General features: G+C 33.7%; 2 protein-coding genes and 1 pseudogene across 23 annotated transcripts in view; 1 reads left to right on the top strand and 2 right to left on the bottom strand.

The window, feature by feature from the left end:
- TRDN (triadin) overlaps window positions 1-17809 on the bottom strand; it is a 462763-nt gene that overhangs the window by 56317 nt on the left and 388637 nt on the right. For 12 of the 22 annotated variants that reach the window (XM_058307371.2, XM_058307378.2, XM_058307361.2 and 9 more), the window contains 4 exons: window positions 4859-4885; window positions 3517-3546; window positions 2568-2594; window positions 2137-2184 (listed from right to left, as the gene is read on the bottom strand). In XM_058307371.2, the coding sequence (XP_058163354.1) occupies window positions 2137-2184; window positions 2568-2594; window positions 3517-3546; window positions 4859-4885 (132 nt within the window). The remainder of the gene's footprint in view (window positions 1-2136; window positions 2185-2567; window positions 2595-3516; window positions 3547-4858; window positions 4886-17809) is intronic. The other 10 variants (XM_058307382.2, XM_058307377.2, XM_058307379.2 and 7 more) reach the window with 3 other exon arrangements.
- On the top strand, window positions 12965-13570 carry LOC105746924 (ferritin heavy chain pseudogene; annotated as a pseudogene).
- On the bottom strand, window positions 14620-15239 carry LOC101418218 (transcription initiation factor TFIID subunit 13). The gene has a single exon (XM_012528356.3). It carries the CDS (start codon window positions 15215-15217, stop codon window positions 14843-14845), a length of 375 nt encoding a protein of 124 aa, XP_012383810.1. The 5' UTR covers window positions 15218-15239; the 3' UTR covers window positions 14620-14842.

Here is a 17809-nt window from a genome sequence, read left to right on the forward strand (position 1 = left end):
CTGTGATAGGAAAATTTGTTAATGCAAGTAGAAATTTTGAATGCATCATTATAAAGCAATAACATATTCAAACCTTTATATTTTACAATCTTTTTGAAATAACAACAATGCAAACAAATCTTAGCTGTTGTCTTCATAAAAGAAAAAGAAATATATCTAAATTGGATGAGAACACAAAGAAAGCTAGTCTAGCAAAATCCAAAATCACATTTCGTAGCTGTCTTGTCATAGTTTTCCTAATTCAAAATTTCCCCTAACCTGCAAATACAATTCCTAGCTCTTGCCTTCACTGTACTATACTTCACTCTATCTACATAGAGGTAATAATATAATTTATAAAAGTTATATCCAATTTTAATTATTGAATCAGAGGAGGGAGGAACTATTTTTGATCTTTTTTGAGGGGCAGGTATCTCCCCGGGAATCCAGGATGAGGCTAGAATTCTAAATTTCTTAAGCTGCAAGGCTGGGGGAGGACAAGGATGAAATATCTATGGAATGTCTTCTGTCTTCCATATTTTCACAGACATAGTCAAAGAGATCTGAATCAAAGTGGAGAAATTATTACAATGATTCCGTATGAAATTAATCTTGCTAAGTATTCACCAATGAATCAGCTCTTCAAATATCCTAATGAGAAAGTGTCACTGAGAGACAGAAAATCTAAGGAGAATGAATGTTATAACTGAAGAAAAGGACTATGCATTCATTATACACTCAGAGACGAAATTCTGTGTATTTCACCTTAAAATGGCTAACATTTGGGTCAGTGATGAAAATAATAGGGTTACATTATGGATTAAATTAAGAAGGCCTAAAAGTTGTTTCTAAGGTTTTGCTTATGTCAGTATAGACAGCATTTTCCTCCTCTCCACTCTCTACCGCTGCTTTCTTTATTCCTGTAGTTTGTTTTTTGTTGTCTTGTATTTTTTAAACCCTAAGATTCTGGGCCTTCAAATTAAATGTACTCAAACCTACTGTAAACAGATTTTCTCATGTACAATTTAATATTTATATATATAAATACATATTTAGGTATGTATATTTACACACATATGTTAAGGATTTCCTAAGATGCCTTCAGAGAAAACATGTTTTTACTCTTTTATGATCCTGGTCTAACCATATTCACAAAATTGGGCAAACAATTCAGTCTGGAATGAAGGGCAATATTCTGCAGAATAACTGAGGTTTGGGGCAACTCCAATATTAAATTCATATTCCAAACTAATTCATAACTGGTAACTTCTGTATCTCTTTCACAAGCAGAGCAACTCACCTCCCTGTACACTTTCTCCAAAATACAAGACTGGCAATAGAAGGCAAAGAAGGAAGGGATGTAAGGATGGATGAAAGGAGGAAGCAGGGAGAAGGGGCATTTTCTGAGCATTCTGGGAATTTTTGGAGTCTAAGATGATCATGTTTCAATGAGCCAATCTCAATCAGAGGTATTCTGAGAATGTTTTTCTCCAAACAGAAGAAAACAAAAAATATAGAGACCATTCACCTGAGTGTTGGCAGATGATGGTCTTTGTGCTAAGTTGTCTGATGGGAAAGGATTACTCGCTGTCTACTTACATCTGACTGGATAAGACCTCAGAACAAAAAGCACAGGGCAGGAAGAGGGAAGAACATGTGTGATATGGGGCCTTTTTCAGGACTTGGAGTTGTCCTGAAAAATATGCAGAGACAGATGCAGGACATCGTACATCCTGCCATAACCCACTGAATGGACTGGGAGAGAGTGTAAACTACAATGTAAACTATAATCCATGCTGTGCAGCAGTGCTTCAAAATATATTCATCAAATGCAACAAATGTGCCATACTGATGAAAGAATTTGGTGATGTGGGAGGAGTAGGGGGTGGGGGGAGGAGTGGAGGTGAATGTGATCCTATTGTATTTTTTAATGTAAAATTTTATATGATCTATGTATCTTTAAAAAGAATTTTTAAATCTATTAAAAAAAAAAAACAGCACAGTAAAGGTGACTACAACTGAAGATGTTCTAGAAGCTGGAGGACTTAAAACACCAAATCATCCTAAATCACTTTCAATTTGACTTTGAACTCTTCCTTGGTTAAAGCTAGAATATTGAGAAACAAGTTGATGTTACAAATACCACCGGCAAAATACCTGTTTTAACATGAGAAATGGTCTTTTCTGATTTCACTGTGTCTTGTACTGTAAATAATAATAACAAAAATCTCTCTTCAGGGATTTAGAATCTTTAAAATTAGCATACGATGAATGTTCTCTGTGAGGTAGGCAGGTGATTATTTAAAGTAAAAAAATAAGGGACTGATTTTAGCAAACCTCTCCATGGAGAAAAAATATTCCAAAATTCTCAAGTTATCCTAGTTCATACGAAAGCCTTCAGGTTTTGGTTGTACGAAAATAATTTGCCAGGAATTCTTATTTACATTTTAGCAGACATATTTCACAAACACAGGTGATAAAGCATACATTCCAAAGCACAGACTGAAAATATATAATTTTGAAAATATTTCAAAATTTTCTTGGAAAAAATTCTAGATAAGCTTTATAAATGAAAGTAATGTACATACTGTGCATTTGTGCTTTTTCAGATGCAACTAAAAGGAAACATTTATTTATAAAAATAAATAATATTCAATTGAATTACTTCTAAAAATTTAGTATTTAGAATGACAAATAGGAGTTTTAAGTGGTATTAGACCTAACTAGAAATTAAGTTGTTTTTAGCTTCTGATTTTTTTAAAAAATGTAAAATGCTTACATCTAGTAACAGATACTCACAGGTTACAGGGAAATAGATCAGGTGAATAACTAGTTCGTACCAGAGCTAGGACTTAAACACTAAATAGCAATGTAAACTTAGAAAGGTCATCCTGTTTTTCTGTCAATGTTACCTCTTAGCAAAATGGTAGAGTTAATCTGGGACAATCTTGAAGTGGAAGCAACCATTGTTTGAAATACATGAACTATAGGGCAGAATTCTAGCTCCAACATTTATTAATTTGAAAACTATGGGGAAATAACTTACTTTCAGAACTTGGTCTATTGAAATGTCTTCACAGATATTAAATAGAGATAATAAATGCCATGCTGTCATCCCTCAATGATACGGTGAAAGTAAAAATCCTACATCAGTCAGAGTAGATGCTTAATAAGTTCTTTTTTTTAACTTTCCTTCACACCCTAATAGACTGTAACTTAGAGAGTTTATAACTATGGTGGGTTATAAGATACATAATAACACTTAATTTCAAAGAACACTAAGAAACGCCTTGTGCAACCTGGATTCTCTGCTGTGGCCTCTTTAAAGCCATAGTTTAGATATTTCTTGATATCACCATTCACACCTAATCTCACCTAATCCATACAATAAAATCATATTGAGTAACAGCGTAGAAAAAATAATGAGAAATTTGTGGACTCTGTTTATCCCCACTGATGGAAAGTAAACATCTTTAATTCTCAAATGAAGGCAATAATGTCAACTCTGAATTTATTTAAGAATGAAAATATTGGTACCTGATTTTTCTTCCTTTTTAACTTGTGGCTCTGAGGGCAAAAAAATTAGAAATTTTAAAATCTGAAAAAACTAGAGCACATATTCAATTTTGGAAGTTATTTTTCTCACCATATTTAAAAAGCAGAATTTTACTAAATTCCACTGTATGTTTATGTTGTTCTGTTAGTGATGAATTATTAAACACATGCAATTTAGAATCATGAAATGGACTTTTCTGACATTAAATTGTTGCTACTACTGCTAATTGATTTAAACCTGAATTTTCTACTTTCTCAAAGGATATTTTTTCTGAGAATTAATTCCAAACTTGATATAAGATGAATGGTATGAAGTTCATCTTGGTTTGATGAATGATTTAAGGGTTGATACTTTGAAGTACATATAAATGGGTATTTGTATGATTTAGAAATTTAAATAAATGGTTTGAAAATATGAATCATATTTAATGGTTTTGGTAATTGAAGAGTATCATGTGTTCTAAAAGTCTATCAGCTGTTAAAAATTGTTTGTCTTTACTCAGAAACCCAAATAGAGGAGGGTGAGAGCAGCTATTTTTTTCAGACAATGGCTACGTCTTACAATAATCAGGAAAAATAGTGGTTTTAGACAACTCTATTCATCAATCATTTCTTGTGAACTATGTAAATTTCTCAGAGGGTCTACTCCAGAAACAAGGAGTATAGATAAATATATATACATATTTTAGTTGTATTTTTTTTTCAAAGTTGGTCAAGGATAAAATTTTGGTGTAACATTTTTATTTGGACGTAATATTTGCAAAGAGATATTGTATTATTTTCATTATAAATATGGAAGCACTATGAATGTATACATATAATACATATCTGGATTCTCTTTTTTTCCTTGTGGCTCTAAAAATGTAAACATTAGTAATAATGATTATATTGATAAAGGGATCTATTTTGTGTATTTCCACTCATGCATATTTACTTTACACAGTATTGACTACTTCTTAACCTCCCATATTAATTTTTTCTTCTTATGATTGTGGCAAATTAACACCAGCAGACAAGTAAAGTCCCCCATTATTATTAACAATAAGAACTATTTGGAGCAAAAAAGGAAATGTGAACTAAGATTTTTAACGAGAAGTTAATAAAAAGTATTAGTTTGTAATTCCAGTGAATAAAGGATGAAGGAAAATTCCAGCAGAGTGTATTACTTAGAAATAAACTTACAAAATAAGTACACTGTCTACACAAAATATTTAAGTCTTTAGCTTTGAGAAAAATATTCAACAATATAAGACTCAAAAGACAAGCAAAAGCATGCATTTAAGATTTCAGTTTAATTTATTTTTTTGGCATGCAAATAACTTACGTGGAGGCTTTGACTTAACTTCTTTGCCTAGAAAAAGTTTAAAAATTCTTAAACGCCTAAATCATACAATGCACATTGAATTGACTTTATAATAGGATATTAAATGATTGAAAATCAAAAGCAAACAACTTAAACCCCAGCTATCATTTATTGGAATTTTATAAGGTATTTATTTTAATGCCCATGGCCAACTTATTAATTGAAAATTTATTTTAATTAATAAAACACTTTAATTTTACTGCATCATCTAAAATTTAATTTGCTCCAAACCCTTGTGTGAAATAAAGCTTTTATTTTCATAGATTTTTAAGAAGGAACACACATATTTTTATTTTGAGGTATTACTTTTATCCTTAATAGTCTGGGATGAAATATCCAAAACTATTGTTAATATTTCCATTCTGGTCATTAATGTTGTTATCTGTCCCACAATAATATTAAAAATGATTGCTACTGTATTTAGAGCTCTTGCTGACTGGAAATAGAGGCTTTCACTGCATGTACTTATCCCTAAAAATCTATGCCAAAACATGGATCCCCTACTACAGGGATTGGCAAAATTTTTATGTAAAGATTCAGATAGTAAATATTTTCTGCTTTGTGGGCCATATGACCTCTGTTGTAGCTATTCAAAGTGGCTGTTATAGGACATAATGCAGCTGTAAATAATATGTAACATAGTAGCCATGGCTATGTGCCAATAAACTTTATTTACAGAATAGGTGGCTGGTTCCATGGGCCACAGTTTGCCAGTACCTACCCTAACAATTGTTTTCTTTCTTTTTTTCCTTTTTTTTTTTTTCCTTCACCAAAGATTTGGACAGTCAATAAAAACATTTGTTTCTGTATCCCCCTTCTCAATGCCATCCAATACATTTTCATACCGCTTAACTCAACTTCTTAAAAAAGGTATTTTTACTTGCTTCTTCCACTTTATGACTCCTATTTAATTCACTCTAATCGAGATCCTAGTTCCAACACTCCATTTACCAGTCCTCTTTAATCACCAATTTTCTTCTACTTGTCAAGATCAGTGGAAAAAATTCAACCACATTGGTCACTTTCTCCTCTTTCTTACATCCCTATTCGTGTGGCTTTGGTGAAGAATGAATATATATACTCTTTGGTATTTAGATAACTATTAAGAGTGCTATCTCTGATTCTCAAAAGTTTACTAGTAACTGTCATTTCCAGTTAAGATGGATTAAAGGGAAATGGATTAATCCTCCCACCTGAAACATTTAAAGAAAATAGACAAAACAATGGTTTTACAGATATTGGACATAAGGCAATATGGCACAGTAATCCTTGAGGGATGGGAAATAAGGGAGTTGTATCATATGATTGCCCCAGCTTAAGGCTTGAGGAACATTACAAGACCTTATGCAAGAATGGAGAAGCCAGGCAGATCTCTGAGTTAATGAGATGAGCTGGGAGTCTAGAGAGGCCAATAAAGCTAGAGATCATAAATAAGTCTTGGAAAGAGAGTGACAGAGAGAGAGAGAGAAAGAGGGAGAGTTTTGGAGATGTGTGGAGGAACCCCTTAAGGCTCCATTTGAACATTGACCTCTTCTGCATATGAGGAAAGAAATACCTGGAAGATTTGAGGAAATGATTCCTAAAACTCAGACAGGGCCAGGATAGCCTCAAAATTCATGGGTAGAGTACTCAGAAAACTATGGCTCGGAAGTAGAAAATAGTTGCTCTAGTTTAAAGCATAAGAGACAGGCCTAAAAATAAACTCTTTTCAAATAACTGTGTCCCACAACAAAGCTCAAAAATATTTACAGGAATACAAAAATAAACAGCACTGGCTGTGGCAGAATTCATAATGTCTAGAATCCAGCCAAAAAATATTAATAGGAGATAAGCAAAACAGCAGGAAAATATAAACCATATTAAGGAGAAAGAAAAATGGAAACCAACCCAGAATGCTTGAATTAGTAGATAAGGACATTAAAACTGTATTCTATATGCTCAATAAGCTAGAGAAAGAAATAAATCTGTCATAAAAAATTTTTCCACCAAGAAAACTCCAGGGTAAGATGACTTTGCTGGTAAATATTTCCAAATATTTCAGGTAAAATTAAAACCGTTTTACAAAATCTTTTCCAGATCATTAAATAAGAGAGACTACTTCCCAACTCATTCTACTAAATATGTATTATGTGACACTAAAGCCATATAAACATATTACAAGAAAATAACATGTTTATGAATAAATATGCAAAAATTCTCTAAATATTAGAATATTGAGTCCAATAATAATAAAAAAATACATTATGTATTATGATCTAATGGAGTTTACTCTAGGAATGCAAGGTTGGTTTTACCTTTGAGTATCAATCAATTTAATTCACTATATTAACAGGATAAAAAAGACAAAACTACATGACCATCTCAATAAATGTAGAAAATGAATTTGGTAAAATGTAACATCCTTTCCTGATAAAAAATAAACTGTCAGAAAACTTGGAAAGAAATTGAGCTTCCTCAAAAGGAATAAATGAAAAACCTACCACTGACATCATATTTAATACTGAAAGACTGAATGATTAAAAGTCAAGGTTGTAAATTCTCAGCACTTCTATTCAACATTGTAAGACTTCAACACTATAGACTACGAAAACTTGCTGTAAGAAATAAAAGAAAATCTAGAAAATGTAATAATTATACTGTGGTCCTGGATTAGAAACTTCAATATCTTTAAGAAGTCAATTGTCCTCTAATAAATCTTATATGTAGGTAATCCCTATCAAAGTCCTAGCACAATATAAAAGGTATAAAGTACTGAAATATGCAACATAGATGAGTCTCACAATAGTTTTACTGAGTGAAAGAAACCAGACAAACCAGTACATACTGTATGATTTGGTTTATATGAAATGATAGAAAAAGCAGTAATCTATAGTGACAGGAAGAAGTTCAGTGGTTGCCTGAAAATGGGGCATAGAGAGGAGCAGGATGGAGAAATAACAAAGGGCAAAAAAAAATATGATCTTGATTATGATAATAGTTTCCAGCTGTATACATATGCCAAAGCGTATTAAATTGCACATGTATTATGCAGTTTATATTTTGTCTATTACACTTCAGTAAAGGCCCTTTTAAAAGGTATATTAGTTAAGATGAAAAAGGATATGGTCAACTTATTCTTTTGACATGCTCCTCTTAAATTTATTAATATATTCTCTGATTTTTGCTTCTTGTATCCTCTAGTTGCTCTTAGATTATCTTGTTAGTAAAGACTAATTCTCTAGTTTTCATCCTCAATCCATTGGTATTCACATTCTACTGCCATGCCACTCCTTGCGCTCATCAGCACTGCACGCAGGCTAGCTCACCACACACATCAGGAGGCTCTGGATTTGAACCCTGGGCCTCCCATATGGTAGGTGGATGCTTTATCATTTGAGTCAAATCAGCTTCCTGAAAGCCTCATCTCTTGTAGTTGGTTTGCCCTCCCCCACAATGAGTCAATGTTATTTTGGTTTACCTCTTTATCATTATATTAATCATTATCTACTGAAAATATTAACTAAAGTAAGTGCTTTCCCACAGTCTTTGAGATAGTTGAGGACAGGGGTCATGTGTCATTCACCATTAAATCCAGAGGACTGGTGCAATATCTCACACATTGTGGATACTTAATTACTGTTTTTTCATTAGATAAATCAATGGATGAATTAATGAAAGTAAGAGAAGGCAATAAGTGGAGTGATTAAGCAAAGAAAAAAAATGCAAGTAGGGAATTATGATTTCAGGGATTACATTAGAACATAAAATGCATGTTAATATTACCGCATACTCTATTTGACTTGATTTGCCCATTTGCTTCTCAACTTTCTGGAAGTTGCAAAAACATCAAAAGCATAATAAGTAATATGATTATGTTCTTAAGGTATAAACAAATAAGTTGTTTTAAGAGAAGCACAGTAGTTGTTGGTAATGACACCTGAAATAAATCTCTCTCATAGGTGCTCAGAACAAAAAAGATGCAAAATGCAGTGAATAGCATCCTTAGCAATATCCCTACCCTAAGTATGAGGAAAAGCAATTGAAACTTAATGCTGGCAACTGAGAGAAAATTGGGACTGGAAGTTTCTCATGAGAAGCCTGTCTAGGAATATGGTCATTAAAAAAAGATCATGAGACAGTTACTGATCATACCCAAGAGTTTGCCCAAAGGAGGGACCTAATTTTACTTAAGGAGTGATCCTTGTTCTGCTCCAGTGCATGGGTAATAGAAGAATTCTAGGCTGAGAATTATTCTTCTCAGAACACACTTCAAACCTGAAAAATATTAAGTGGCAATAACCAAATGCTCATTTAGTTCTGAAAGTCTAAATAAACTGATTTTTTTCGTACTTTAAGTAAAAATTGTTCTGATATTCTCATGATGAGACTGTTACTTTTAAATGAATGAATTGATTGCCATAAAGGACATTTACTATAAGCCTATCAATCATTGATTTGGATCGGGAATAACAGATTTTAAGTAATTCTTGCAACATATAGGTAACAGTTCTAATCATCTCTGACAGGCAATTCTAATTCATAAGATTGGAACTCTGTCATCTTCATTTAGGAGCATATGTTTTTCTATGTTTTCTACAAAGGGGAAGAAGCATGCCTTACTTGATATAAATTCACTAAGTTACAGGAAAAATATAAAATCAAAACAAAGAAAAAAGAGCAGAACACATATCTGGTTATTTTATCTTATGTATCTAATAAATTATTATTTATTATTAAATTTCTTTAATTTTATATTATTTATTAATAAGTCAATAAAAATTATTTCTGATACAGAATAAATCATTATCTAATCTACCAGTAATAAATTATTATCTAATCTACCAATTACATAGATATTGGCTCTCAATATTGTAATAGTGTTTCGGATTTCATGTAAGTATCAATGGCTAGAAGTCTAACAATTCATGTCTAGGAATCATTAAAGGAAGTACTGCCAATAAAGGTTTTTAAATAATCTGCCTCATAACAAATTTCTTTTTAAGGTGATTAATTAGCAGACACCACGTAGAATATTTTCATTTAATGACCTTTCTGATTCACATATCCTTAAACAGCTTTCACATATCTTCACATATTTTAGAATGTATATATTTGTCAAATTATTATATTGATTCATTAATCAAGTGACTTTCTCCATGCCCTATATTTACCTTAAGCATTCTTATCACCTTTAAAATATGGTAGATATATACCATAATCCAATCAAGGGTGGTCTAAAGTCTACATATTATGGGGTTGATCAGATTTCAAATATTAACACCAGGAATGTTAAAATTCCCATGTATAAGTAGGAAACTGGATTTTCATGAATTTACTCATGAAATTATAATTTGGTTGACTGTATTACAGAAAATGCCTCTTTACTGGATCTAATGGATAAATTAGTTCCCCCCACATAAAAAATGTTTCTGACTTAATTTTGCCAAGACAATTGAGATTATGATAAAATTTTAATATTTTGAAATTCGCAAGTGTAAAATTATTTTAGCTATGTGATACACATGAAAAGCTTCATGGGAAAAATTTACTTAGATAATTTTACAGAGGAAAAAGAATATTATTAAATAAATCCTTTAAAATTTCCTGCACGATAAGGATTAGATCTAAGGGCAGTACAACACCAATTTTACAATATAGAATGGCAGAATTTTAGAATTTAGAGAATCTTGGAAATCATCTGAAATAGCTTCTTGTTTTCCAAAATAGAGATACTAGACTTCACAAACCATCTAGGGTGTGCATGTACATGTGTGTGTGCATGTACGTGTGCATGTGTTGACAGCAAAAAGTCTTTCCAAATCTAGGTTCCAGCATCAGTTCTCAGATCTCTGGATCTGAGCAGCACCTTGGAAATTGTTAGAAATGTAAAATTTAGGACTTCACCCAGACCTATTAAATTAGAGTTGTAACAGTCTTCTAAGGTGATTCTGACTTCTGCTGATCTCTCAATGATCAGTGGATAAGAAACATGGAAAGAGAGTTAAGAGGTTCTGGTAGAAACACAGAAGGACGGGTTAGATGTTCTGGTAGTAAAATCTTACCCATAAAATCAAAAATGTTTTACTCCCCTTCACATTTCCAGTCTTGGAATCTCATATATTCAATTATGAATGCATATTGGACCAGTTAAAATCTGAGGAAACTTTAGAGGTAAACACATATGCAGGAATATGAATGGATGCAGTGTGTGTATATGTCTGCCTGTATGTGATCTAAAGTGATATATTCCCTTAGGTCCGCATTTGGCAGCAGTAGGTATAGTAGATTGTTTATTGGAAGAGAATTCTGCAAGGCATGTTTCTCTAAAGACAGCATCACCTGGGAAATTATTAGAAAGTAAATTATGAGCTCCATCGCAAACCGCTGTACTAGAAATTCTTGGGGGGAGGGGTCAGTAAGACTTCAGGAAGATTCTAATTAATATTGAAGCATGAGAAACACTGTGTAATAAGTGGCTACATTTGTTAACAGCATTCATTAACCATTCACATAAAGGTATGGCTATTTTTTACAATTCTGAGTTCTGCTAATTGTGCATGCCATAGTTCAGCAAATTAAATTTAATTAGAGTCAGAGAGAAAGCTTTCAATCTACTGAGACAAAAATGGATAAAGCTAAAAACTGAGCATCCTTGTGTTGATTATAATGTGTCAACTTTTCGATCTAAATGACAGTAATATTCTATTCAGACATTTTTGATTGAGATCTGTAATGGATGTGATGCTTAATCAAATTCATATAACAGAAGAATTGTCAATTTTACAAAGGAAACCAAATCATTGTAACTTTGAGATGCTTTTGAAGGTAGTAAGTGGCTCTAGACCATGGAATATATTTCAGATGGCAATTAATTACTAATGAAATTGTTTTCTATGGGGACTTTAGTTGGTTTTTCTTTCTGTTGAATTAAATCTATTTATTTAATTATTTCTTTATGATTTTATTTCTAAATAACCATTGTATGACTACATTTAACATCAGTGTTTCAAACAAATGAATTTTGTTTTTAGTCAGAACCCTAGTGAAAGGCTTCAGCATTTATAGGGCAATGCTGCTTAGAGTTTCATCTGCGGACAAGTACTGGGCTGCAAGTTGAAATTTAAGTTAAACATATTCATTTTAACAGCAATTTAACTAGAAACATTTATGACTAGTGAATCTATTAATAAAGATATGGGCTTGTTTCTTGTGTCATTTTGACTGTTTATCCTTTCATTTTCATAGCAATTTTTTCTTTAATAGACAAGTTGTGTGTTTTCAGAGCAATCACGCATAAGATGAAGAATTCTTTTATAGTACCCTATTAATACCTTGCATTGGTGTGAAAATTTTGTTAAAATTGATGCAAGAACATTTGTATGATTTTACTGTTAACTATTGTCCCTGATTTAACTTAGGGTTCACTGCTTGGATGGTGTAGTTCCATGGGTTTTTAAAAAATTATTCTTTCCCCATATATATAATCTAACATTTCCTCTTTTAATCACATTTATATTTATATATTTAAATACACATTCCAGTGCTGTTAATTACACGATGTTGTTTTAACATTGCCACCGTCCATTCCCAAAATATTTCCATCATTCCAAATAGGAACCCCTTATATTTTAAGCCTTAACTTCCCATTCCCTATCCCCACCCAATCCTCTGGGAAACTATATTCTAGAATCCGACTCTATGAGTTTGCTTTTTTAGAATTGTTTTAAATCAGTGAGACCATACACTATTTGTTCTTCTGTGTCTGGCCTATTTCACTCAACATGATGCCTTAAAATTTTCATCCACATTGTCTCATGTATCAGAACTTTATTCCTTTTTAAGGATGAATAATCTTGTGGCAATTGTGAATAATGCCACTATGCTTCCATCTTGCTTCCATCTTGTGGTAATTGTGAATAATGCCACTATGAATATTAGGTGTAAACATCTGATCAAGAGATGTCTTCGTGGAGAGTCGCCGTGGTTTCCTGCTTCAACAGTGCTTGAACGGAACCCCGCGCTCGCCCCTGTCTGCCAGCCACCCCCAACTGCTTGCCACCGTCCATCCAGTGTCGCGCAGCCGCCGCTTCTCAACCGCCCATCATGACGACCACATCCCCATCGCAGGTGCGCCAGAACTACAACCAGTACTCAGAGGCCACCATCAACCGCCAGATCAACCTGGAGCTCTACGCCTCTTACGTCTACCTGTCGATGTCTTACTACTTTGACCGTGATGATGTGGCTTTGAAGAACTTTGCCAAATATTTTCTTCACCAATCTCATGAGGAGAGGGAACATGCTGAGAAACTAATGAAGCTGCAGAACCAAGGAGGCGGCCGAATCTTCCTTCAGGATATCAAGAAACCAGAACGAGATGACTGGGAGAGCGGATTAAATGCAATGGAGTGTGCATTACACTTGGAAAAAAGGGTGAATCAGTCACTACTGGAACTGCACAAACTGGCTACTGACAAAAATGGCCCCCATTTGTGTGACTTCATTGAGACCCATTACCTGAATGAGCAGGTGAAGTCCATCAAAGAACTGGGTGACTACGTAACCAACCTGCGCAAGATCCGGGTCCCGGATTCTGGCTTGGCAGAGTATCTCTTTGACAAGCACACTCTGGGAAGCAGTGATGAGAGCTAAACCTTCTGTTGGCTTCCCCAGAGCCACAGGGTAATAGTGCATGTGTATCAACGTCTGTAAATTGTATCAACGTCTACCAAGTTCTTTCATTGGTACCATTCCTTCAAATAAAGTTATTTGGTACCCCCCCCCCCAAAAAAAAAACAAAACATCTGATCAAGTCCCCGCTTTCAATTCTTTTAGGTATATACCCATATGCCAGGTCATGTGGTAGTTTTTTCTTTTTTCTTTGTTTTTATTTATTTATTTATTTTAATTTTTCATACTTTATTCCCTGTATGAATAGGTTAAGAAAGTAGAATTTCTCCAAGTACTGATTTATAGATAATGTGAAAAAGTGGCACACAAAACAAAACATTCAGTTTCACAGATAGTTACATTCAGTGATCACTTTAAATACAATTTCAACTTTCATTTTAAGCTAAGTGCAATAATAATTTAATACAAGATAGTTAAATACACACACAACCTGTATATCCTGAACTACAAGTGGTTTCCATGGCCACATATGCTTTTAGTCAAGTACACATTTCCACAATGAACAAGTACTAACAAATATATTAATAAAACACTACCCCAAATGCTTATCCTGCCATCAGCTTTTTAAGCAATGCCATTCATGTCACTGAAAGCATTTATTTTTAGCTTTAATCTGACCTGGGAAACTCAGTTCTCCTAAAACTTGACGAACAGAATGTATAAGCCCCAAAGATTTTAAATCAAAAAAGCCTACCAACACTGAGACATTCACATGAAATGTAGTTTCTGAAAAAAACCACTCTTGCTATCTGAAGAAAATTAAAACAAATTACCACTTAAGACACTTAAGCATTCTTTAAAAATACTGTATTTTCCTATATCATCATCTACTTAAGAGAAACACAAACCAGTTCACTTCATTAATAATATCACAGAGTTTTGTCTAGAAACTTAAGAAAACATAAAGCACATGTCTCAGCCATCAAAGGATCAAAGGTGCCATTTACTTGTCATATATAATATAGCTACAATATAGCCTACAATGACAAAAAGGACACCTAACACATAAATACTACTTCATCATCTAGTCAAAGTCAGAAGGAATTACATGAATTGCAAGGTACTTTAACTTACATGTGATCATTAAAACCCAATAAGTAATTCAAGTATGGCAAAAACTCTAAAATTGAAGACATGAAAATAAAGGCTAAAACCTGTATGTTTCTCCAACTTTCATTTTCATGGTTAGATATCCGGGCTTTACTAAAGGAAATATGCAGTTACCATATATAGTTGACCCAGAAGATAAGGAAGCTTCAAGAAGTACAAAAAGGATCAAGATCCATAGTTTGCTTCATCAAATGCTTTTCTAGCTCGTTTCAATTCTTCATTCATAGTAAGTAAGTCTTTAACCCTAGCAAACTTCCTTGGGTCCTTTCGAATCAAGAAGACGATATCTTCAACTTGTACTCGACCTTGTCTTCCAATTGACATTGCCTTGTGAGTCATTTCAGTGATGAACTCTATGACAAGGTCTTCAAGAATATCCACTGACTCAGTATAAGGATTCTGGTCATCCCCAAATCCATACATCATACACCGTAGTTCTTTAGAAAAAAGTCTCTTTCTTTTACCCTGTCCACCTTCTGCACCTCCTCCAATTTCTTCATTTTCTTCCTCAAATGTGGGGTCTTCCTCTTCATCTGCCATCCCTTTCTTTGTTTTTAATTGACTTTTTTTTTTAAGATCACAAAAAAATGTTACATTGGAAAATAAAAAAGGTTCCCATATACCCCACATTCCACCCCACCCACTCCTCCCACATCAATAACCCCTTTCATCATTGTGGCACATTCATTGCATTTGGTGAATACATTTTAGAGCCTGCTGCACTGCTAATGGATTACTACCAGTCTAGTGGTGATGCCGCTAGAAAAAGACCTTGAATAAAAGAGGGTACATGGCTAAGAGACTGCAAAATGAGTCAGGAGGTCATCAGAGGGGTCGTGCTTACCCACATTTCAGCAGGATCCCAGAGACAGCCAAAGTAGATACAACCCCAGGTACTGGTGCTCCTGAAGGCTACAGAGACACACACGTTCTATGGTCATGGCAGATGCCTCTGAAGTTCAGTACCTTGTCAGTGGACCCTACTTTGGAATTTGTGCTTCTGAGTGTGATGGAGTTGTGACCTTCTACACATGCCTCTCTGTCACTCTTACTGAACCTGTGGTTGGCACTTGGGTTGGTGTATACTCAAGAGACTTCAATCTCTGGACTGGCCATGTGCCAGCTGTGCCCTGAGCCTCAGCAGAGTTGCAACTCCTACTCTCCGGTTTATTGGTAATTTTTTCTTTAGCTTTCTGAGGATCCTCCAGTCTGTGTTCTACAGCAGCTGCACCATTTTGTATTGCTTCAGCAATGAATGAGTGTTCCTATTTCTCTGCTTCCTCTCCAACACTTATTTTCCATCTTGTTTTAAATAGCAGCCATTCTAATAATTGCAAAATGGTATCTCATTACAGTTTTGATACGCATTTCCCTGAGAGTTAGTAATGTTGACTATCTTTTCATGTGCTGTCTATATGCTTCGAACTCTTTCTTTTTTTGTTTTAGTTTTATTTTTTTACAGCTTTATTGAGGTGTAATTGATGTAAAATAAATCACACTTATTGATAGTGTACAATCTGCTAAGTTTTGACATATGGACACACCCATAAAAATATTATCATAATTAGGAAAAGGAACATATCTATTATCCCTAAAATTTTCCATGCACTCTCTCCTACTTTTCTTCCTTCCCATCCAATCCCATCATCTAGTCTTTCTGTAACTATAGATTGCTTTGCCTTTTCTAGAATATCATATAAATGGAATCAGAGAGTATATGCTCTTTTATGTCTGACTTCCTTTTTACAGTCCTATGTTTTACCTTTTAATTTTATTCTAGTAATAATAAAAACTAAATTTCCCCTTTTACCCATGTTCATCTATATAATTCAGTGAGATTAAATACACTCATATTAATGAATCACAATTACCACCATCCATTTCCAAAACTCTGCAATAAACCTAAATAGAAATTCTGTACAAATTAAGTGTAAACTTCCCATTCTTTACCCCAATCCATCACCAGGTAACCAATACTCTAGATTCTAACTCTGTGAATTTGCTTATAATTATTTCTTATCAGTGAGATCATATGTATTTGTCCTTTTGTGTATGGCATATTTCACTTAGCATAATGTCCTCAAATTTCATCCATGTTGTCACATACATGATTTCATTTCTCTTTATGGCTTAATAATATTCCATTATGTGTATGCATCGCATATACCTTGGTAAATACAACCCAATGCTGATGGACACCTGGGTTACTTCCATCTTTTGGCAATTGTGAGTAACGCCGCTATGAACATTGGTGTACAAATATCTGTTTTATTCCCTGCTTTCAATTCTTCTAGGTATGTACCTAATGGCAGAATTGCCGGGTCATGTGGACGCTCTATACTGCACTGTTTTAAACTACCACTAACAATGAATGGGTCTTCCCATTTCTCCACATCCTCTGTAACAGCAACACTTGTAATTGTCTGTGGTTTTAATATTAGCCATTCTAGTGGGTGTGAAATGATACCTCTTTATGGTTTTGACTTGCATTTCCCTAATAGTTAATGATGGTGAACATCTCTTCATGTGCTTTTTAGCCATTTGTATATTCTCTTTGGTGAACTGTCTATTCTAGCCTTTTCCTCATTTTTAATTCGGCTGTCTTCTTATTTTGAGTTGTAGAATTTTTTATATATTCTGGATATTAAATCCTTACTGGATAAGTGGTTTCCAAATGTTTTCTTCTATTAAGTAGGTCTTTTCACTTTCCTCACTAAGTTCTTTGATGTACAAAAGTGTTTAGACTGGAGGCAATCCCATTTAGTTTTATTTTCTTTTGATGCTTGTGATTTGGGCTTAAAGTCTATGAAACCATTGCCTACACAAGATCCTAAAGAGGCTTCCCTACATTTTCTTCTATGAGTTTATAGTTCTGGTTCTTTTGATTTTGATAATTCTATTATTTTTTATTCTTAATTTCATTTATTTCTTCTCTAATCTTTGTTACTTCTCTCCTCTTTCTGGGACACCCATGGCATGTATGTTTATGTCTGTAACTGAAATCCCTGAGACACTGCTTAATTTTTTCTTTTCTTTCCTCTATCTGTTCTTCTGAATGTATGATTTCAATTTTCCTGTTTTCTACTTTGCTGATTCTTTCTTCTGCCCATTCAAATCTGCTGTTGTATGCCT

The sequence above is a fragment of the Dasypus novemcinctus genome, chromosome 11 (assembly GCF_030445035.2).
Source record: "Dasypus novemcinctus isolate mDasNov1 chromosome 11, mDasNov1.1.hap2, whole genome shotgun sequence".
NCBI classification, from domain to species: domain Eukaryota; kingdom Metazoa; phylum Chordata; class Mammalia; order Cingulata; family Dasypodidae; genus Dasypus; species Dasypus novemcinctus.

Coding starts and splice junctions, on each gene's coding strand:
- LOC101418218 (XM_012528356.3), bottom strand. CDS start 15,217: ATGGCAGATGAAGAGGAAGACCCCACATTTGAGGAAGAAAATGAAGAA.